At 34.4% G+C, this 23,868-nt stretch overlaps 1 protein-coding gene across 4 annotated transcripts in view; it reads right to left on the bottom strand.

The window, feature by feature from the left end:
• Positions 1–213: 213 nt before the first annotated feature.
• The window catches only part of CUL2 (cullin 2), a 40,901-nt gene continuing 17,246 nt past the window's right edge, over positions 214–23,868 (bottom strand). For 3 of the 4 annotated variants that reach the window (XM_033520517.1, XM_033520513.1, XM_033520509.1), the window contains exons 6-22: positions 23,744–23,826; positions 20,944–21,030; positions 18,791–18,887; positions 18,589–18,699; positions 17,178–17,340; positions 15,871–15,995; positions 14,228–14,335; positions 12,186–12,245; positions 11,678–11,806; positions 11,461–11,547; positions 10,799–10,951; positions 10,334–10,411; positions 8,526–8,592; positions 7,209–7,411; positions 4,758–4,859; positions 3,930–4,046; positions 214–832 (exon numbers count right to left, since the gene is read on the bottom strand). In XM_033520517.1, coding sequence (XP_033376408.1) covers positions 701–832; positions 3,930–4,046; positions 4,758–4,859; positions 7,209–7,411; positions 8,526–8,592; positions 10,334–10,411; positions 10,799–10,951; positions 11,461–11,547; positions 11,678–11,806; positions 12,186–12,245; positions 14,228–14,335; positions 15,871–15,995; positions 17,178–17,340; positions 18,589–18,699; positions 18,791–18,887; positions 20,944–21,030; positions 23,744–23,826 — 1,902 coding nt within the window. In that variant the 3' untranslated portion in view covers positions 214–700. The remainder of the gene's footprint in view (positions 833–3,929; positions 4,047–4,757; positions 4,860–7,208; positions 7,412–8,525; positions 8,593–10,333; positions 10,412–10,798; positions 10,952–11,460; positions 11,548–11,677; positions 11,807–12,185; positions 12,246–14,227; positions 14,336–15,870; positions 15,996–17,177; positions 17,341–18,588; positions 18,700–18,790; positions 18,888–20,943; positions 21,031–23,743; positions 23,827–23,868) is intronic. The other variant, XM_015618502.3, reaches the window with a different exon arrangement.

Raw genomic sequence — 23,868 nt, 5'->3', positions numbered from 1 at the left:
CTAATCTCAAGAAAACAAGATGTGCACTTAACCATAAATATTTTTATAATCACATCAAACATGACATACCTGGTATTCAGTTTTATATAAATTAGTTGTTATGTCAGACCTACTTCTGAGGTTATCCAAAACCCAAACACATAACATTATTTCTACTCTTCAGGCCTGAATGATATTTACAGACATTAATGCTATATTCCAGCTCTACAATCATTCGAGACACATTATATAACTTTATTTTTTTATTTGACAAGCAGCAGTATCATGTTCGTCATTTTTTTTTACATTTTAATGTAGATACAATTATTAGGTTATCTGTCATATTACAATATTTAGGTTTTTCATGTGATTTTTTTTTTTTTTTACTTTGTCTTAAGATACATTAAAAAACATCAACTGCAAACGTGAAAGGGGAGGGGAAAAAAAAAGCATGGTATCCAACCAATTCTCCACATTTCAGCAATACTTCACTCATTCTTTTAGTAAAGTTTTAAGAAATGTCATAATGACATGAGCTTGAAATATCTATAGGCATTTTCATTGACGCTCATGACATGGCACTGGTGATGTTGTAAACAGCAGAAAAACAGGGGCTGCCAAGTGACCAATTATGGAGGCACAGGCCTGCCTCTTCCCACAGGAACACACCAAACAGTGACAGCAATGATCTCCTTACAATCATACCTGCAGGATAGCAACATCATGCTACATAACTGTATTCATCTGCAGAGGCCTGGCTTCGCTCTATGTACTGTTTGTCTATCAGGACTTCAATACACTTCTTAATCATGCTGATACTTGGGTTAAACCTAGCTCTTGATTGGCTAATTACCTGCAAAAGAAAGACACAGTTTTTGTGTTATTCTTATTTTTCACAGTGATAAATGTCATCTAAATATTTGCTAGAGGCTTTAAGGCAGATTCAGTATATTTTGCTTTTCAAGACAGGAATAAATAACCCTGGAATAGTTAACTTATAACAAAGAAAGTATGTATTAGTGTCAGGACACTGAAACTGACTGGTCAGCTCACTGGTTACTTTGGCCACATCTTCCCCAGATCTCTTCATTCTTTCTTGCTTACTTCATTTGTCACAGTACAAATGAAGACAAATATCCCCATTAACAATTAATCTAATATTAACACATTTCTTCACTTCTATTACAATGGAGTTCCCCCCTACCACTAATCTCTTTTCCTACTCAGTTGGAGAAAATCAGGATGAACTTCTCTTTCTTCAGTCACTGAAGAAAGACCTACAATTTAGTGAGTTCCATCTGGCTATGCTGAAACTTTTTAATATATGCAGTAGGAGGCTATTTATTTTAAAAACAAATCTATATTTGCATTACGGAAGAAATTGCCACTCCAGGCAAAATTTCAGATGTCTCTTACTAATTCTCAGTTTTGCCCATTCTCTTGTAGAGAAGGGAAAGAAATTGTATGTAATAACAGAATGTGCAAATTAATAAGTAGGAAAACTTTTCAAACTAAAGATCTTACTACTCAAGTGTCATAATATAATTTGCCTGTAGTTTCTTATTTCTTTTGTAAAGAAAATAATTTTTGTTTTAGCTGAATTTCCAGTTTTCTTTACAAACTCTCACAGCTGGCTTTGTCCCAGCTCTAGAGTTTGCTGGGGCCCTCTGAGCCAACAAAACTCACCAGGTGGAACTCACCCAGCAAAGCAAACAAAAAGCTCAAAAGAGTGAGTTTTGTTGGGCTAACAGCCAGGGGTCTGGTACATTCCACAGCAGTACAAGTGAGGAGAAAGTGGGTGCTAACAAGCTGATAGATCTGCTTGGATTTCACCAAACTTAGCCCTCCACTGAAGCTGATTGTCATCACCGAATTTCATCTATTTACATGAATGAATAAATATAAGACAAAGAGAACAGAAGAGAGAATTTTGTATTGGTATGGGTTTTCTTGTTATTGTTTTTTGTTCGTTTTTTTTTTTTTTTAATCAAAGATAGTACAAGAAAGAAGGATAGACAGAAATACCTGATGACCAGAATAAAAATTTTCTGTGAATGACTGCTCTGATGTCTCCCCTCCACTACTCTTCCAGACTTATTCATTTTATAGGAAAAGCTACCTTGTCCAGGTGACTGCAACACTGAGCTAGAACTGAGATTATCAGGGTGTATCCAACACAATTAACAATTCCACAAAAACCACATGCTGACATATACATGTATACCAAGGGCCTTGAGTATTTTCTTGGACACCTCACCCTAAAAGAAATGTGTGGTGCTGTAGTCTAAGTGTTAGAGCTAACTACATTAGGGTTAGGGGTCTCAAATATCTCTCTAATAGTATAATCCTACCCTTATAGCTAAGAAAAAAAATATTAACGAGGTGAGAAAATCTTAACTATTCACAGTAAATAGATTCCTTTCAGAAAGATTTGTTCTTACTCAAGAAGTCAAACAACATATTTTAATTGATACATTATATATAAAAATATAAACAGCATGATAAAAATAACAATGGCACCAGAATTAGTAACAATATCACAGCTATACTCTCTACTTAGTATTTAACTGAGTAGCCATGAAAATATCCACCTTCCTTGTAAAGCTGAAGAAACTATTCCGCAGGAGCCCTGCAAGAGCAAAACACAGCAGGGGCATATAAGCGGCCCTTCCCTTACACAAAGGAAGAAGCAACCAGAAAGGATTTGTTTCTAAAATATAAAAATTTGTAATCTATTTAACCCTTATAAGTGTCAAGCAAAGAAAGCAAATTTCAAGAAATTTTTCTAATAATTTGACAGTGGGCAGAAAAAAAAAAATTTAAAGATGAAAAGACTTGCCTATCATTTTCTGGTTTTAATTGCAAATTCTTACATGATTTCATCATAATTCCATGAATGATTTAAATAACAGGAAACCAAATAAACACAGATTTTGAGAAAAATCAGGACCTATGCTGCCACATCTTTTAGATATTTAAAATCAGATTTCTCAAATTAAGCTTGCTTTCAGACTATTTATATATAAACACTTATTCAATATCCAAAACCTTTAAGAAGTCTCACACTGCATCTTCTGGGCTTATAAACTCCCTGTTTCTGCTAGGTTATTTTTTAAGAAATAAAAATTAAGTAGTGGATGTGGTAGACTGTTTCTTCCATCACCACAAATTACTCAATGTCTTTCCACCTCTACTCAAAATGGTTGAATAAAGCAGGAATCTTTATTCCCCCTCCCACCAGTCTTCTCTGAGGCCATCCAGCAAGGCTAAGAGATGCAAGAATGAATTAAACTGAAGAAAGGGCTTTGGAAGGTTGAGAAAAGTAAAACTGGGAACTGGTTGGAAGGAGTAAATATTAGGCTGGAATGAGAAATACATTTAGGCAGGCAACCAACAGATGGGAAAGCGGGAGAAAAACTAAAGAAATAGCACTTCCTTCCAAGCCAGCCTGTGAGAGTTCACAGCTCATTAATCTGGAATCCAAAAAATCTAGAGAACTGTACCACTTTGTGGAAAAGGGAGATTAAAAAGTGCATGTCTCCATACTCAGACAACTTTTAAAATTTAAACCATGAGTTATAATAAAATAATGATTAGAGCACAAACTTGGCTAAGTGCTTCTGTGGAAATTCCATACTAGAATATCCCTATTCGGGTTTTCAGCTGAACCCATAGGTCTGGCAATGATTTTTATAGGGTACAACATCTCTTGGCATAGAACCAGCTGACAGGAAAGAGCAAGAACCTTAATGCTTTGGTGCTAAGACAAATTTACAAGATTGAGGGATCCCAGCTAGTGCTCCAGTACTGCAGTTCAAAACAGACCCCATGGAAATTCTCACTAATTTTGCTGGAGTACTGGTTTCCACATGGTTGAGTTCTGTAGTCCAATGTTCTACCCTACTATCCTGAAGATTTTAATGAAATCAAGCTCAAGGACTTTCTCTTACCTCCTGAATAAGAGCATTATGTCGCAGCACTTTACGTGCTTTCATGATACGGACTATAGCAGCTTGAAGATACATTTTCCTGTCTTCATCTACAGCACTTCGGGTCTGCTCCATCTCCTGTGACACAGGAAGAACAGTAATGCCCAAAATAAAATAAGACCAATAAAGACTGCATAAAAGTATCTTGAATCTATACTTTTTAATTTACTAAAAGTAGTGAATTAATTGAAAAATGCAGGTGTAGTTCAATTCCAGGAAAAGTATGTCCATAAATCAAGGATATCAAGTTCCATGGAAGTCAGTAGGAAAGTGGGAGAGAGTCACCTAAACCATCATTTTTGCTAGGGAAAAAAGCAAGCAGAATTGACCATAATGTACTGAGTTTGGCAGCACACACCTATCTTGTACAAAATCCCGTGTCTTAGGAGATACACTGAGAACATGTATTAACAACACAGGAGTTGATTTTAATTGCCAAAGGACACAAAACCACAGAAAACGGTTGATTGGTTCTGCTTTTCTTGCAGTGAGTTGCTTTTATAAACACCAGCAACAAAAAAAGTCTCATGAGATAGACTAAACATCAATACCATTTGGTATTACCATTTTGTTTATCTTTTTCTTCTACTTTTTTGTTCCTATTTAATCTTCTCTTGCCTGTATTTTAAGTACAAAAAATTGTGTTGCTTAAGTTTTAAACCTATAAAATTTCTTTTGTAAATGTTAGGGAATTTGATATCTGCTTACACCAAACTAACACAATAAATTCCATTTTAGAAAAATCAACTTTCTAAGCTATTCAGACTACAAACACCAAAGAATACTTGCCTGTGGCGTGTCTTTCTGCATTGATGTGGTAATTTTAAACTTTGTTCGTTTACTGCTGAAGTTCATATTTAATGAAAACGTAGACTCTGTCTCTATATCTTCCTGCAATAGAGAATACTTTTTAAAAGTCAGGAATAGAACCAGAAAATAGTAACAATTTACTTTTAAAAGTTGCAGTTAGGGTCTTAAGTACACAGAAAAAATTTCAGATTTGTGATTGGAAATTCTAAAACGCCACTTGAAACAGGTGAATTTTTAAAGCTAGTTTAACTCATCCAGAAATCAAGTTATTTCAGAAGACACTACGAAAAACTCTGCCATACAAGAATTTTGTTAACAAGCAAATTCTCTTTTAATACTTGGATAGCTTATCTTAGTTGCAAACACTCTCCACTTAAAGTCATTGTCTCCCTGCAAAGGAAGTAGGATTTACATTTATTTATGACAGGACCTCAAAGGGCAGCTGCTGCTTTCAAAATTTTTACAAAAGTTGTCTTCCAGAATTTAAGGAAAGGCATGTAAGCATTTTTTTTATGATATTGCAGAAACGGCTGACAAACTGCAACTTCTACAATGCACATCTATCTGCAGATTTTTTTTTTCCCCTGCAGAAAAAACACCTTTATATTCAACACAGCATGATTGGACACATCTCTGTGGTTTCCAGGCAGGAGTCTGAACAGGTATTACCAATTTCCAGCAGAATAAAGTCACTGAGTTACTGGGATTCTGAGACCTTGAAATCCTGCCAAACTGTCCAAAGCACAAGCATTTTAGTAAGCATAGAAAATATTTATGTAAATATGCACTCAAACCGATATTAATTCTAATTTTATATCTTGCTACAAATAGTTTGTGTTGCAATATATGCAAAAACCAGGATACCAGGCACAGTATAGAAAATATAACATGAAAGAGGAAAGACTAAGAGCTTTAAAAATAATAAGCTTGCAAAAAATAGGCTAACATTAAATTTTAGCATTATTCTGCTGGCATGGCTTGAATATAAACCAAAATAAATTGTGCATTGAGCATTAACTCATAAAGCATAATTCTAATGAACCAATGAAGATTTTGGCCAAAGCTTCTCATGCTCTTTCCCCCACACCTGTTCAAAAAATGAACAAACAAGCAAAAGCAAACTACATTTACTACACTGTACTTTTCTGTTTGGCTCAAATACAGGTAAAGGGAAGTTTGTGTATTGAATTTCACTGCTTAAGCCACTAAAGCTCACTTGTTTATTTAATAAGTAAGCTGATAGACTGTCTACAGATCTACTATCACATTGCTGTATGGAGTGCAAAGAAAACAGAAATAGTAAAGACACTTGAATACAATAATCTGGAAGGTAAAGAACTGGAAAATGCAGTGGTAAACATTAAAAAGTAAAAGGGTTGGAAAGCTGTATTATTACTTCTTCTATGACGTAAGCTTTAAGAAACTGGGTGAACCTTATACAACTGACATAAATAAATGTAAATCCTTTAAATAAGAGGCAATGTGCTAAGATTATTAAAGGTCTCACTGTTTCCTGTAATAGTTTCCAGTGTTTTATTTGACCCATGGTTTAACAGACATCTTCCCAGCAACTGTTCCAACCTGAGCTCATTTCTAGGTATTGGAAGCATGTCCTATGCTTCAGCCAAGCATCAGATCTTCCTTGTGATCTCACTTTCCATTTTCTAAAATTTTCCTGGTTAAAAACAAAAGCAGCTATCAGAGCAGCTTTGGATTTCTTCTTGTAAGTGAATTGAACAGCTTCTTCTGTCTGATACTGTCTGCATAGTGGGCTTTCTGGGCGAGCTGGAAGCACATGCTAATGTCTGTATGGGATGCACAGGCACTTCTGCAGTGTTTATTACTTAACAGAGTAAGGTCTGTGCCTTTTGCTGGATGGGAAAAAAAGGTCTCACATAGGCTATAAAGAAGGATGAGATGGAGTCAGAAAAAGAAGTATCAACCATTGCCTTAATTACAAAGCAAGCTCAGATATTACTGGAATTCCAAGAAATCCATAGTCTGGCAAATTGCAGCAAAAATCCTCTCACAGAAGTCCTCCCTGCTCTCTTTCTTGCTCCTGTAATCTGTCAGCAAGGAAGAACACGGTTGCTGGTGCTTTCAGCCCCTTAATCCCACAAATATTTTTTAGGATCACTATAAGACTCTGGTTTACTGAGTCAGGTTTCACAGGCTCCTTCCCGTGATTCAGTACAACTTTGAAAGCAAGGCAACAGAAACAATAAAGTCCCTGCATTATTACCTTCTGTTGCTATAGGCATAGAAAGCCTGTATGACAGGCACTCTACTTCCTCCTGTCTCTTTCCTTATATGTAGAGATTAACAATTTTTCACAAGGGTCAAAAATAAAAGCAAACAATGGATATTCAAAAAGTCCTCAACAAATATCAGAATGACAAGACTGAAAACATGAATATTGTTATGGCATACCTTGTCTGAGTCATGGTTGATCATTTTGACATCAAGCAAAGATTTGATGGTTTTTGTCAGTTCCTTCTCATTCATTTGTGTACTGTCCTGAAGCTCCTTGTAACTGACAGTCTCACTGTTGTTGAAGGCAAGCAACACTGCCATTTGGTATGTTGTGACCATGGCTACGTAAGGTTTGCACAAATAATTCATTTTTACTTCACCTGTAATGATACAAGAAGTATTTAATAAACTGATGAAAGGTGCTGAAAAGTCTTAATCTTAATCTGAAACTTAACTACAAGAGCTCCTCCTACATTTCCAGACATTCAACCCAAGTCTGCATTTAACACCTAAAATGGGACAATGACAACTGATGCTGTGAATTTACACATATATAATGTGGCCTATAACACCCCCCTCATCCTAGTTAACTATGAATGCTAGACAAATAGTGCAATATAATATATAATAATTTTAAAAAAGAAATTCCAAGTAGCCTTAACACATTGCAATTCATGAACTTCAATTAACACAGTTTACACTCAGAACAGTGATTAACAGGAAAGCTGTTTAAAGGAAAGATCTAAAAACAAAGTAAAATACGTGCCCATCAAAAATTTTTCATATTCTTAGATTTTTAAAATTCCCATGAGAAACAAAAAGCACTGAAGAAATCTACCTGAAAGCAGATTTAGATTTTCTGTGCAAAGGTGAGTGTGAACTCAATTACCAGAACTAGATTTTCATAACATTACATTATTGTGATTTTCACCTCCATGTTATACATTGCAGTATCCAATTGTTAAAGCATTATACTGAAAGCACTTAAAATAAAACATGATTGACTGACACTAAACTTTATGACTACACTGACTAAAATAAACTATAATTTAATATATATCTTCTAAGGTATTTTTAACATATATTCCTATACAGTAAAAATAAGTATGTATTTATGTAGATACTCACATACCTGAGTGAAAGAGGATAATATGCATTCTTAAAATTATTCAGTATTTATGTAAGGAATATCTAGACTACATAAACAACTCCAGGCCAATTATTATTAACTCAGCAGTTCTGCAGTGGTTTTTTGCAGTTAAGAATATACAGCTCTAGTTTTACTAGGATTTAATAAATCACAGGTATGCAGGTTTACAAAACATAGATTTTGGAAATTCCAGGTAGTAAATATTAAATTAATTTATAATACAAAATATGTCTGTTGACTTTATATGAAAGATAATGTTCCAACTCCGCAGTCTTTTGCCATTTGAAAAGAATGTTTAGCAAATAACTGTCAGATCATAAGTTGAACAAACCACTTATTTTTACCTGTACAAAGATAATGTAACCAAGTAAGCTTCCTTCCACTAAAATGCTGACTGTAAAATAATTCAAACTGCAAAACAAAATGAACATCAATTAGTCACACATATAACTACTCAAAACAGTTTATTATCACCCTACCACCCCATTGAAGAAATAATGATTTTATGTCCATCACACTGGATACAAACATTGCAGGTCAATTCATGACAGCATTTTCCTTTAAAAGATGAGTGATGACTGAATCCTAACTTAAGGTCTACCTCTGATAATGAGAAGAACTTCAGAAAATTCAAAGAACCCTTTCCTAAAATGAGATCAAACTCCCTAAACCCCACAATGGCAACATTGTGTACACACACATTTGGTTTATTCCGATTTAGTCTGGAAACTCTGATTATCACTGAAAGAAAACATAAAAACAGGGACTTTTGACCTCTTTAGGAATTAGGTGTTTTTCCACCCACAAGCTTGCACAGCATGAAAAACAGCATTTGTACACCACTCAGATATATATTTACAGGAAGCTTCAGCACGATGAGGTTGCTGAAGAGGTTGCCCAGTTACAGAGGTACTCACATACTTTGGAGTGCAATTACAATACTTTTTTTTCTTTCTCAGTTCTTCCCAGAATACTAAGAGAACTCTCTCCATGGGTCAAACGACCAAATTGGACAGTAAAAAAAACATTGTCAGACAATTTTCAGACTCCCCCCTCAAGGTCATGTTGTTTCTTTAGGGAATTCTAATTTAAAACACTGATCTAAAGCTAGATGACACACGAATAAGTTTGCTCATTTAAAACGGCAAAACAGTGAAATTAAGCAACACAAGCCAGACTCTGAGCTGGTTCTGATACACAATTCTGTACCAATTTTCCAACTGAGGCACAACTGACAATACTCCTATTTTAAACCCACAAAGACAGCAAAGTCTCATCAGTCACCTGGTGATCCTGTAGTCTGGGTCAGAAGCTATTATATTGCTAAAACCAAATGCCACTTAAGTGGAAATTAAAACTGAATATAAGTAGTCCTCATAGTCAGTAGTAATACAAGAAAAAGATCCTTCACCACAGAAAAAGACATTTGCCATTATAACTTACATCAAACAACAATTTAAGGTATAAAAACTGCTATAAAAATCTCTTATGATCAATAATACAAAATTTGTATTGCTCAAACTGTACTTAACCATTAAATATACCTTAGCAAGGATCAACAAAAATATTCTGTTTTTCAACAAACATTGTACAAGTAACACTTAGAACTATAATATAGTCAAAAGCAACAAAATACCTCTACAAAGTGGAAATAATCACATAAGAAGAAAATATTTGGCTGAAGCAAAACCTTTACTGCTATGAGAAATTCTAAAATGAGCTTTAGAGAAGTTTGCGTGAAGCTTGACTTTGAACAGCTTCTATGAAACGGAGCAAGAAACCTCTGTTTGCATCTTAATCTGCTAGTAAAACTTCAGATTTAATATTAGAAATAGAATCTTCTTTTATCTAAATATTAAGAGTTGGTTTTGATGTGAAGAACCAACCTAGTTCATTTGACTGCATTTATTAGCATCTCTCTGAGCAATCACAAAGAGTAGAAGAGAGATGTGAAAAAACTACATAAATATATACATAAATTCAGTAATGTATTTGGGTGACCCTTCCACATTGCATATGGACTGGAAACATGATAGCCATAATTTATAATCAAATGAAGCAGCTTTAGTTTTTCTCTGTTAGAGTGATGATTTTTCATTTGGAGTTATTTTACATTTTCCACATGTTTACAGGAAGCCTCCTACTAACCTACCATCTGTACACTTTTTTCCAGTTCCTGAGGAATTGCAAATGTAGAAGAAGGAGCCTGAGTTAGAGGCCATGCACCAGCCTGAAAGTATTGGGAAAAATAAAAGATTAACATTTTCATACAACATATATTTGAAGAAAAAACTAACACTCTTAAGTGGATGTAAAGTGTACATTATGTCATAAGACAATCAATTGACTCAGGAAGTTTTACTGATAATTTTTTACTGCACCTTCTGCACATCCCACTGAGGTGTTAATTGAGACTGAAATTTTATATCACTATTTTTTAGGGACCTAGTGGGTTGATTTTACAATGAAGCACTAGAAAAGTAAGTAATTCCACAATGATCACAAGCCATCAGTTTCCATACAAAGAAGTATACATAATTATAAAAATTGTATATTTGTTATCAGAACATAAAAAATAAGTACAAATAACTCAGCAGCAATAAACATACATTAGTACCTGTAGAACATATATCTGAAAACTAATTCCCAAATCAATGACTGTGTCCTGGTTTTTGATAAAGTTGTTGAATTTATTGTTGAGATCAGCACTAACACTCATGTCTGTATACATTCGATGGAGCTTGCTGGTAAATTCATAACCACAGGCTTGCTGTGAAGAAATATTGGTAAAGGTTTCAAAGTGAAAACAGTACTCATCATATAAATTATGTTCCCTCACTAATACAATATAAAAATCTAGTCAGCAGAAGTGTTGTTGTATTTATAGAAAACACAGTTACAATATAAAGCAAACATTGTAAAATAAAATTATCACATTTATCTTAGTTTCACCTTATATACATTAGTCTATATGAAAAATATTGTTAAATAAAATCAAAAGATAGACATGTTTATGAAAGCCCTTGGTACTTTTTAAATGTTAACATGAACGACTTGAACAAGCTAATAAAATTATCCAAAACCTCATAAGAACCTCAAATGCTTAGGTTCACTCAGCCTTTTATCTTTCATAAGGCTACAAAAAAACTAGCTTTTGCTTTCAGCTACTGGAAACAGATTTATGGACTGCTAAATTACCTCTGGCACCCTCTGCTGCTCCCTCTCAACGCTACATACTCCTACATTTGTTTATTCTATGTTAGAAGAATATTACCTTACCTTTAGTTTATTTATCATCGCCTCTTCAGAATCCATAGACATAGACAAACCATGAATTAATCTTTTTGCCAACATTCTGGCATAGAACTGCATTAAAAAAAAAACAGAGATGAGGATTGTAAGACACATAACCATGTTCTTCAAGTATGCTTTAAATGTGACATTTTAACCATTATTGAATGGTGTGCATTAAACCATGACAAATAGGAAAAGTTACCTTTTGGAATACATCTTTGTCATCAATGTATTTGAAAACAGTAATGAAACTTGTAAGCTTGTCTTCTACTTCATTCTCTGTCATTCCTTTTGCTGATTTCTTTAACAAGTTGTCACAGTATTTGGCCAGCTCAAATTAAAAAAAGAAAAATCAAACCCAAACCTACTTGTCAAGCTTGAGAACAAACATACGCCAAGGTATTTCCAAATTTCTACAATAGCTCAAACATGAAATAAGCCACAGTCTACAGTCTCACATTCTATACAAGGGCTGTATTCATGGGCAAACAATACATTCTACATCCACAGAAAATACAGTTTATATCAAAAATTACAACCATAGCAATTTTGCACACTCACAAAACACGCGTGCAGCTTAAGCTGTTAGTACTGAAATACACACCTGAGTGTGACCCAGTGTGAGAACTGGACATGCATGTGAAGGACACTATGGCAATTCATTGGATGGTTATATACAAGAATTATTACTTTCTGTGCGCATCACTTACCAACTCAGGTGCTTTGCAGATCGACTTGGGCTCCCGATAGTTAACTACTGATGTCAAAGCCTACATAAAAACATGGAGCAAAGAGAAAAATTGTCATGACTTAAACATTTTTCTTTTATGAAATCTGAAGAAATCAAAAAAGGACAGGACAAAGACCATCTGAGAGCCTATAAAACTGAACTAGAGAAAAGGGGATGAAAAAAGAAACAACTAATAAAAAGGTTTAAATTACTGCTTTATGAGAATTTGGTTGTTAAACCAAATTTTTAAGTTGAGAATTAAGTAAATGCAGAAAGAGGAAGAAAAATAATTACAGAAGAACAAATTAAGTTGTGATTAGAAACTTCACAAAAGTATGACGATTTTGTTATACAGCAATATTATGGTCCAAAAGAATGGATGGAAAGAAACTTAGGAATAAATACAGATAGAGTAGATTTGAGCAGCAGCACATTAAGAGCATGTATGTTGAGCTAAAAAACTTATGTATTCACAACAGTAAGAAAGGAAATTGCTTTTGGTTGTTGGATTTTTTCATACACTGAGAGGAGAAAAATATATTGTTGAAAGTGGAAATTAGAAGCAGTAGAGTACAAACAATATAGTGGCTGAAGAAAACCTGAATATGATGAAAAACAGAAGAGATAATGGCAGTTTAGAAAGTTAAAAACATTATCAGAATAATGGAGTTTCTAAACTACATGTCACATTTAAATTAGTGTTGTAAACTAACAGTGAACCAAAAATACTGTGTGACCATAGTTCCTAGGAATTATAGTTCCTCTGTAGAAGGAAAATATTATTATTATAAAGACAAACTGACAAGGAACTCTTCTGTACAATAACTCAACATTCCAAAATTTGCCAATCTGAGAAAAGAATGCACAACTTGACAAGAAATAGGAAACTTTTTAAGCTTGGAGCCCTCTTTTAAAGTAATACTGGAGACAGCAATAACAATTTTGTTATCCACCATCAAAAAATTAACAGCAAATTAATATTTTAAGTATTTATTGTAAGAAAGATCAATGAAGTGAAGAATTGATGTATTTAAGAAAAAGTACATTGCCTATGTGCCAGCAAATGAAGCCGTCATTCTCGTGTTACTCCACCTTCTGGTACATGACATTAATTGCAATGGAGAGAGAAAAGTATTTGGTATTGAAGTATTTGTTTTAAAATGATAATTATTTTATCAATGTCACAAATAAAGATGGGTAACTACTATTGGTACTATCACTGGTATCTTCTCCATTGTGCCTTTTCAAGTTAAACTTGACTGAAAATCATCAAAGCTTAGACTCTGACATTAACTATGAACAGCAACTACTGCACATACCACAAAAGAGCAATGAACTGTATGTGTGCATCCTGTAACAGGAAATTAAAGAAAGTAAAGATATTTATTAGTTATAATTAATAATTATTAATATGAAAACTTATGATAATTAGAACTGCTATCTTGGATAGCTGCATGGCTATGCATTTCAAATAAAAGAGCAGCAAGCCTCTTTCCCTATATTTATTATTTCAATTCAAGTGCAGCTTGCTCCTAGAAAAAGTTACCTATTGTGGCAGTGACTGAAGTAATGTAAGCTTCCAGATATTCTTTGTAGTCAGCTTGAAAAATATAAGCAAAGATTATGTGGAATTAACACTAAGAGCATTCAGAGATAAACATTATCTCAGCAAGCAAATTCAAGGTCAAATGCATGTAAGAATTATCAAACCTCCCAAGCCCCACCAGTTGCTTATTTGTTATCTGCACTTATATTTACACTGGATGGATCAGCACCATTTTTGTGTTTTTAAATATCATGAAAAGAAAGGTCCTTCTTTCAGAAAACAAGTATTAAAACGGTGTCCTTTAATATCTTTTCCCTTACAATGGATTGTCTTTTGCTCCATTGCATTTCTAAACTAGAAAGACTGCATATGAACTACCATTGAACATGTGTCGATGCCATGAAGAGTTTTGGTGAGCCTGAATCAGGGTCCTGGATTTTGTTTTCCAATGCTTTATTTACTTAAGTAAAAATTACCTTGTCAAGGGCACTCATAAAGTGTTGATCACCATTCAAAACAGTGTTGATCAGTTGAACAAATTTACTATGTACTTCCAAAACTGACTCCACAAACTGAGTTGGCATCTAAAGAGGGTAGATAAAACAGAAAGCAAGTTAGTGAGAAAAGCAATAGTATCTAACACAAACATATCTACATTAGTTGCAGATTTTTTACTAATTACTCTTTTTTGAGAAAGTTAATATTACAGTGATTTTTGAGAGGATGGATTCTGCATTCCTGTACTCTCACACTATGGTGCTAGAGCATGTTTTGGAAATAGAAAGTCTGGGCTATAGGCTTTCCAGCCTAGATTTGAGGCTGTACTGCTATCATGGCATCTAATTTTTCCCTAAAATCCTTTATTAGCCTTTTCAAAAATTATTAATACTAACATAAATACAACAATCAAGCAACTGATATAATAAACTGCTGCTTGTCCTACAGAGTGACTTCAGAGACAGAAAATCTGAATGATCCCTTTACATTTTCCTACACAGGACATTTACCAACTGAATTTCATGAACTGCATTCCAGCATCCCATTCTGCACAGAAATGACTGACAAGAGCTAGAGAAGTCCCTACACAGACAAGCTGGCAGGCACAAGTGCAACAGTGCACAAGGCACAGGCTCTGTAGCATAACTCCCTAAGTACATTCTCAGGTCACACATCAAAAATGTTCCAAAGTACATCATTTATACAATAGAACAAGTGTTTCACACTTTGAAATTATCTACATAAGGTTGTGAATTGTCACCACCCTCATGGGTCTGTATTTATTTATCTGTGTAGACACTATTAGTTTGAAAGACTAAGTTCAATAAACCTAAAAATAAATTTGAAAGCCAACCATACTGCTAAAGACTTCAGTCCCTTTTCAGTATGCACATGGGAGTCACAGAATAGTAAGCATCCCTGTGCAGTCAGTAACAGAGTGAATATACAACAGCTTGTGTTTATATATTACTATAGACAGAAACACTGGATAACTGAAGTCACCATCCTAAAGTGAGCACAGATCTAGACAGCAAGATGTACACATGCACAAATACAATATCAAATGAAAGCTTTGTCTCTGAATAACAATGCTGGAGAAACAAAAATAGAATCAAGTAATTTAAATAGACCTGAATGGAAAAAAAGTTTAACACACTTTAGTAAACTAAGTAAGATAAAATATTTTCAGAAATTAAATGACAATATGAGATTACAAAGCTATTATGACAACCACAAAATTGAAATCAGGACAGGATGTCAAGTCTTTACAAAATGGAATCACTAGCTCCTAATATACAAGAACATCAAATACTACTGACTTAAGAGAAATTGAGGAAAAAAATGCATACATGGAACAAAAGAACCTGCTTGCTCTGATAGTATTAAGCAAACAACAATTTGTTTCTGGTTTGATCACAACCATTACAACAATCCGCTCTCAGAAGAGCTAACTGTGGCACAGCTAACCATGCTGATGAGAAGTTACAGCTTACCCATCACATTCCAAACCGATTTTACATAGGCAAAATTAAAAAACCCAAACAGGATAAACAGAAAAAAGGCAAACACTTAATCAAGAATGTTAATCAAATAGTCATTTCAGCTGCCTGAGGAAACTCACATTTTCCTGAGAAAGATTGCTGGTTGCTCTAAGGCCCTCATCATGGATATGGTTTTGTAGTTCCTGAATCATATGAGGTAAACCACTTGACACAGCACGAAGTAGAGTATACATATTTGCCATGTCTGCAACAGAGATACATTTTTATAGAGTACACTTAGAAACATTAAAAAACAACCACTTAATATAGTATCATAATTTCACACACAACTTTTTAAAGATTAAAACAATACCAACTGCTCTGAAAGAAAAAAAATTAACACACTGGATCACTGATAAAAGATAAAAAGGGTAGGCCTATTATCAGTATTTACTGAGTCCTGCCATTGTGACTACCTCACTCTTCCAATACAACTTCTTTAGGAGAGACTCTAAGAAGAGAGGTGGGCTAGTGTGGAGAAACAGTGTGCCAGCTTATTTTAAACCTTGGTCTCCCTAAATCTCCCTTAGCAGCAGTTGACTAAAATCAGTTTAGGTATCTTCTTGACTTTTTATTTGCCTCCAGTGGTAGCTTGAAATTTTTCTCAGGTGAGAAAAGCTCTAAACAAGCAACTGCTATTTTCATTATATTTTGCCTCCCCCCACGCCCAAAAAAGAAACCAAACAAAACAGATCCAAACCCTGAACAAATCTGAAAAATTCCCTGGAAACTGAACACACCACTATTAGATACAATTTGGGTTTGACTTTGAAAAAATAATTTGTTTCACATAAGAGATACCATCTTCCATGCAAGAACAAGCATTCTGTCAAAAGGTAAGAGGCATGTAGTCATAGGGAAGCATGTTTTCTGTAGTCAGGCAGGGAATATAACTACAAGAGCATCTCTTTCTGTAAAAAGGATTTGGGATGAGAAGTCACAAAAGATTCAGGACAATAAAAAGTGGCTATGAAAAGAAGCCAAAATGTTTTATAAGCCTGACCTGTTAAGTGATGATGAAGAAATCTGTTAAGACACAGCCATTGGTTTACAAATGAAAACACAAGCATAAAATACAATCAATTCTATAAGACACAGGACTTCAGTGTTTTTAAGATGATTAAGACAAGGAAAGAGAAAGAGCATTAGCTGAAAGAAGCGTTGTTAACAGTAAAAAAGAAGTTTTGACTACATACTTGGAAGAATAAAAATCAGTTACACACTAAAAGAAAAATATCATTCAGGGTTTAATGGGGATTTCTGCATAAGTAACATTAGCTGAAAGTGCTTATGTGCACAGAAGGTCACTGAAAAAAGACAGGAAATTGCAATGCTAAGTGAATAAAACAAAAACCATTTCAGTCTTTTTGTGACCAGTGAGACTTACCACTTCTTTTCTCTTGTCTGATAATATTGTGACATTCTGCATGTAGAAACTGCAAGTGATCAGCTACCATCCTCTGTTGGCATTCATGAGTCACTTTGCCATATGAGCTGGGATGCAAGTACTTCCGACATCGCATTTCTTCATCTTTTAATCTACCTAAAACCTGCAGACGAGAGTTTAAACTGCGAGCTGAAGAAATACTGAGAACCAGTATAGTACCAGAATATACAACAGTGTATGTTATGTAGAATGAGAAATGAGAATAAATAACAAAGTTACAAAAGAACTTGTGCAGGATGCTGAAAAATCAAATTTGTTCTTCTGAATCAGGCTATTACTGAATTCATATAATCTAGACTGAGTACTAACTAGGCTTGGTCACTACTACATGTCCACCAGCATTCCACAGTTTTCATCTTGAGATTTTTTGTTCTCTTTAACCTTGTGACCAGTCTTCCCCAATTTCTCTTAGCATAATTCTTATTCCTTCCGATAAAGTAATACCACAATACCTAATAAAAAGAGAACCCTAAGAATCACTCTACTATTCCAAGTCCATCTGCTTGTATGTAAACATCTTCTCAACTGGTAAAGGAGTACATCTGAGCTCTTAATAAAAGCTCCTTTTATAGCTCAATGAGGAAAAAAGGCTTTATCATAAGATAAGTCATATGAATACTGCCATAATAGCACTTATGGCCTGTGAATATGAGGGGAGTCTAGGGAGAGTAGTGCAGCTGCAGACTGCTAATGAGAGGCAAAACTGCTTTTGGTTTAGTTGAAGTCTTAGCCTGTCCCTGAATTTCACTACAGGTGTGTAACCATTAGATTAAAACCAATTTCACAGCCCTCTTCTCAACTTTTCTATCTTGGTAGTATGGGCAGTATGGGACCAAGAACTGACTCCTACTGTTGTATTAATCTTTGTTTTATCAAACAAAGTACAAGAACTGCAAGTAATTTAACCACAACATAAATTCATACACAAAGCAAAATGAAAGAAAATCCACCTCAGAGTATATCACTTCTAATAATGTTTTCTAACAACTTAAGAGTCTTCTTGAACCACATATTGCTAAAACTCTAATGTTACCCTACTCAAAACTGAAAGAAAATAAGGAAATGAGAAAGTAATACTGATCAACACGATATGTTTTCATTTTTGTCTCTTTCCCTTTTCATGCCATTGAGTCATAATTTATTATGAAATATTTTGATACTAACTGTCCATCCAGAGCAAAGTTTGTTGTTTATGTTCAGATTAACCACGTCACTATAAAGTTTCATTTCAATTGCATGAAAACATGCATGAAAGCATAACAGAAAGAGCAGTTTTGAGAACTGTAGAGGACAATATGTAACATCAGTAAAATTATTTTGATTATTGCATATGGATTGAAGAATCTCTTACCTTCTCCATGTACTGTGAACAATTTGACTCTTGCAATAAGTTCGAAGCTTCTTGTTTATAATACTCCCCTGTTTCATTCAGAAATGGACACTCAAAAATTTCCTGATAAAACTAAAAGAGAGAATTTTTTTAGAGGACAAAAAATGTACATACTAGATTGACATTACAAATTAAAAATACATAATCAGAAATGTGTATCTACCTTTAGGGGGAATTTTTTCTTATACTGTTCAACATGAACAAAGGAGTTAATAACCCCATGGATTACTTTCTGGTTCGGGTCTTCTCCACAGCGATCACTGAAATAGAGTAAACATTTATGAGAATGCAGGTATCTGGTGTAACTCATCTATAGCCAAATGAAATAAAATTGGATTAAAGCATTTTCCAGTAAACTCCTCCGCTCAAATTGGCAAAATTGAAGAAGATTAATCTTAAAATTAGAAATGCGCTTCTTTCTCTCATATACATTTAAATTGTTGAGATATATGTTGATTCATAAACCGTCCAAAAGCATTTAAAGGTCATGAAATTTCCAAGTATTTGCTAAGGATACAAGTATTCCAAATTACATATTCTAAACAAGTAGTTTAAAAGCTACAGTAATTTCCATCTTGTATTTGTAGCCTTCACACTCTTGCCCCTTCCAAAAAATTCATCATTTTTACCAGTATAACAACAAGAAGCATGGTGTTTTCTTTTCTGAGTTTCTACTATTCAACATGTAGATTTCAAGTGGAATAAATAACACCTGGCCCATTGTCACAATATTTAATCATACATCAGAAAAGGAAAACCATACATCTTCTAGTCAAGTTCTTAGCTTCAAATGAAGGAGTTGAAGTGAAGAAAATGTTGTCTTTAGTTCCATTCAGGTAAAAATAGAAATACTTAAAATGAATGTTTTGCATGCTGAAAACATTAGTATTTAGTCCTTTGCAAAGAACAGAATTAACAGACCCAGACTCAAAACAGAAGAGATTTTCTCTTAAGACATGAAAGGTCCTAAAAAAAGACCATTTTTCATACATTTATGCACATTTTAAAGTACATTTATGTACTTTACATATGAAAATACTTTTACAGTAATAAACATGTAAATATATTATAAATAAAAAATAAAAGTAAAAATACTTTTTAAGTAAAAAAATACTCCCTAACTCCTAAAGTGTTAAATAGGACTAGAATATGATTTACAAAAAATTATTTATTTATGATTAAGCATCAAAGACAAACATTACCATATGCCCATACACATGTGGGAGGGGAGGGGGTAGCAATGGCCAGACCCAGGAGACTCAAGGGACAATGTGCATTAGGAAAAAGCTGTCTAAGTACAGGAGATATGCTCCATGGAAGAGCTGGAAGGAAGATAACAAGCTTTTGAAGCAGATGTCAGATGGCACAAAAGTAATAAATGAAAACAAACCCAGCACAGAACAGGCCTTGCTTGATCTGGCAGCCACTTCAGGTTTTTATTTACACCAATAGCACTCTGCTCCCAGGAATATTCAGTGCAAATGTCAACAAAATTTGACAGAATTTTTAAGGATGACTTTTATGAAAGTTGTAGTAGTAAGAACAATTTCAACACTACAATGGAATTGGTGACCCCACAAAGGTAGAAGTCTATGAAATGTTTATTTTTCCCTCTTGGCAGCAGTCAGCAAGCAATACAGATGCATAAAGCTACAGAGCAGCTGCAACACAGGTTGAAGTAGGGATGTCATAGGATATCTTGGGTATAAGAGTATGGTGATGTTTGAAAAGGAATCTGGATAAAAAGATAAAGTGCTGGAAACACAAGTTCCAATAACTCAGGTGGTGACAAGTTATTTTTTTTCAAAAGAAATGGAGAAAGCTACAAAACACATGCACAAGAAAGTTGTGCTGGTTTATATTAACTTCATCTTGTTCCTGTCTTCACACTCAAGCTAACAGTGGACGTTCATCGTGTATTGTACAGTGTATTACTACAGACCCAAAGAACATTTCTAAAACTTCAGGTACAGTAATTAAATATCAGATTCATTAAAAGAAGATTCCATCACTCAAAAGAAGTGCTCTGCTGTGTCACACCAAGGGTGTTTCAAACACTATTACCTACAGAATTCATTGTGAACTGGATGAGCATGTTCCAAACACTTTTTAAAAAGTTGAGTTCCAATAGCTTTAATATCAAACAAATGGTACAGATAATATATCAGTTTAGACAGTAATAGGTCCAGTTAGTTAGAAAGTGTTAGTTATCTTTAGCCTCTCTCAGTCTGTACTAATCACACTGTCATTTGAGATACCACCTAAGTAATTTCCAAATTTTTTCTGTCTAAGAATTTCATAGATTAATTTTCTCACAATTCAGGATCTTGTTGGCCTCCTGTTGTGTTGAAACAAAAATGCTTAAGTTGATATTCAGCTTGTCTTGTAGAAGGAGTGCTTGGGCTAGAGGGAGGGGGAAGAAAGTGTTATACTCAGAACTCTATATTAGGAGTGCAGTCAGACAAGACAGGCTTAAGTGATTTAAGAATTCTCTGCTGTTTGAGGGGGCTAATCCTGCTCCCTTTTGCTCAGTCACAGTCCTCCATTTCTCTTCCTTTGCTTTGGCACTCATCTAATGCTTTGCTGAATTGACTTGTGCCAATCTGGTGAAACATTAGCCAAGATGGTTTTGTGTCACATTAGCAGTTGAGCTGTGTCACTAAGGGACTAGGTGAACACCAAATTCAGCACATGAAAGGTAGCAGAGCACAGACTACTCCTTTTCAGTGTCAGCAAATGCTTAGATCAGTTTAGATATCTTGTTCAGCTGAGCCACAGGTCACTACTTGTATTTCTTTATTTTCATTTACCAAAAAAAGTTTATTGTCAGTTTTAATGTATAATGTATTGCACAAGCTTTTAGCTTTTAAAAAGTCAGTTTGCTGCAGGCTGTAGTCAGAAGCCTTTTTAAAAATCCAGTTAAATACATTGATAAAGGAACATTTGAAAGAAGAATTTATGGCTCTGCTTCCCTACCTCTTCCAGTGCAGTAAGAAAGCTACTTTTATATGTAACAATTGATGACTACAGTGTTATCAACTGCACATACTGTTGTATGCAACACGAACTTCCTGCCTAGAAGTAGTTCAACAGTCCCATCTACATTAATTTAATTTTTTTAAGCATTGTAATAAATTGAACCATGCACATACAAGTACTATGAGGAAGGCGTAGAATAGAGGAATTTTTAAGCATATACATGTGTTAGTAATTTTATTAAAATTTTTAATTATATTATTCCAATGCATATTACATCTGAAAGATATAATTTATGGATATTCACCTTGCTTAATCCCTGAATTACTGAACTCAGTGCTAAAGACATTTAAGTCACTTGCAGCAGCATCTTTAAAACTGTTTCTTAAAAGCTGTATTGACCACTGAAATTACAGCAAAGAACAGCAACAAGCCTATTGTCACATACAAAGGCCATACTCAGAATCCCCACAGGAAGCATTGCATTCCATGATAGCAGGAATAAACCAGCTACAAGACGTAGTTCTCTCCTACGTAACTCATTCAATGATATGCAGACCACAAAGTGGTTACCAGAAACTTATTATGAATTGTTGGATTTTGAGAAGCAGAACTGAATTAACTTCTCTCAGATCCCACAAAAGACTCATCAATAAAGGAGAAAAAAATCCAAATCCAACCATTTGAGACAATGACCAATGTTTCATTTCAAAGTTTCCAAATAGTTTAGTAACAAATAGTGTCAACTAGTTACAGTCTCAAGATCTCATGCCTCCCAAAGCCAGTGACAGCCTTGATCTGGGCAGGTCTGCAATCAGCCTCAAGCTAAACATGGACCATTATTTTAAGGGGCACCAGATGTCTGTAGAAGAAGGTTTTCACATACATTACTACTCCCACCCACCAGTGAAATATATACATTAGCTAAGACAAGTCTTCAGCATCACTATGCTTGATGTAACAAAGGAGAATGTTCTTCACCATGAATTAGGGAATCTCCATTTAGTAAAAATAAATTGTTAGAGTAAAAATGGATAAAGCACTATTAGTCCTGGTTACAAAGGAATCATGATTCAGTGACTAGAAGCAAATAAATACTTCCTGGCTTCAGAAATGCCATCCAAAAGACACATCATATCTGTCACTTTGTTGTCAAATATTTAATTCAGAAATGAAAAAGACAAATAAACTATTAAAATTAGGTTTTCAATGCCTTACATTTTTTTTTCTGACCAAATGCATGTTCAAGGAACCTCAATTGGCCAAATTACCTCTCTCCCTCAGTTTACCTACACCAGTCTGGTCACCTGAGCAATCACTTAAACTCCCCAGTGATTAGGCAACTCCAGAGCTATCCTAAACAGCGTTAGGAGTGCAGAAACTGATGAAACTTACAACTACACACAAGATATGTAGATCTCAACATTTCTGTTTATTCATAAATTAGAATATCTTTTAGAAGTTAAATAAATGTTTTAAAATAAAGCTTTAAAAGTCTCAAGCTCTTTGCCCATGTTTAAAATTAAAAAAAGAACAAAAACAAAAAAACAAAAAAAAACCACAACGATATTCAGAAAAAAAAAAACCAACTTTCCCTTAAACTGCAAAAAATAATTATCTTCCTTTCATTCAAATCAAGCACCAAAAATGTTAAGTGAAGGTACTGATCTGAAAAACAGAAGCTTTGTCTTTCTGGCAGATAAGCAAGAATTGTTCTAGGTTCCATGCAAAGCAACACAGCTTCTCTGGCTTTGGCAAATCTTTGCCCAAGGCCTGGTCCTTAACTTTACTGACAGCACAGAAGCTAAAGGCAGTCAGCATCAGGTGGAGAAAAAGGCAAAAGTTATTCTACAGGACCTGGACAATTATTCTAAGTCCACTCCTATTCCATTGGTAAGAATGGTTGCTGAAACAGAAAGATCACTACTCTATTGTTACAAGGAATTCATTACCTTCTTCTACACATGAAAGCCACAAACACATGACTACAATGAGAAAAGCTGATACAACATCATCAGATAAGAAGTTACCTTAAAAAAATCAAACATGAAAGAACTCTGTCAAAGTCCACAATTTCAAAGTTAAAAAAAGGTGCAATAATTCCACATTGTGTTAATGCAAGAAACAATCAAGCACTCACTTTTTTATTTCTCGGAGGAGCATCCGAATAAGGATGGCCTGCAGTGGCTCAATCATTAATTTTCTCCACATATCAAGAGCTAGCTGTCAAGACACAACACAATTTTACATCAATAAAAAGTACAT

This window comes from Parus major, chromosome 2, assembly GCF_001522545.3.
Source record: "Parus major isolate Abel chromosome 2, Parus_major1.1, whole genome shotgun sequence".
NCBI classification, from domain to species: domain Eukaryota; kingdom Metazoa; phylum Chordata; class Aves; order Passeriformes; family Paridae; genus Parus; species Parus major.
This window is presented reverse-complemented; position numbering and strand designations above follow the sequence as displayed.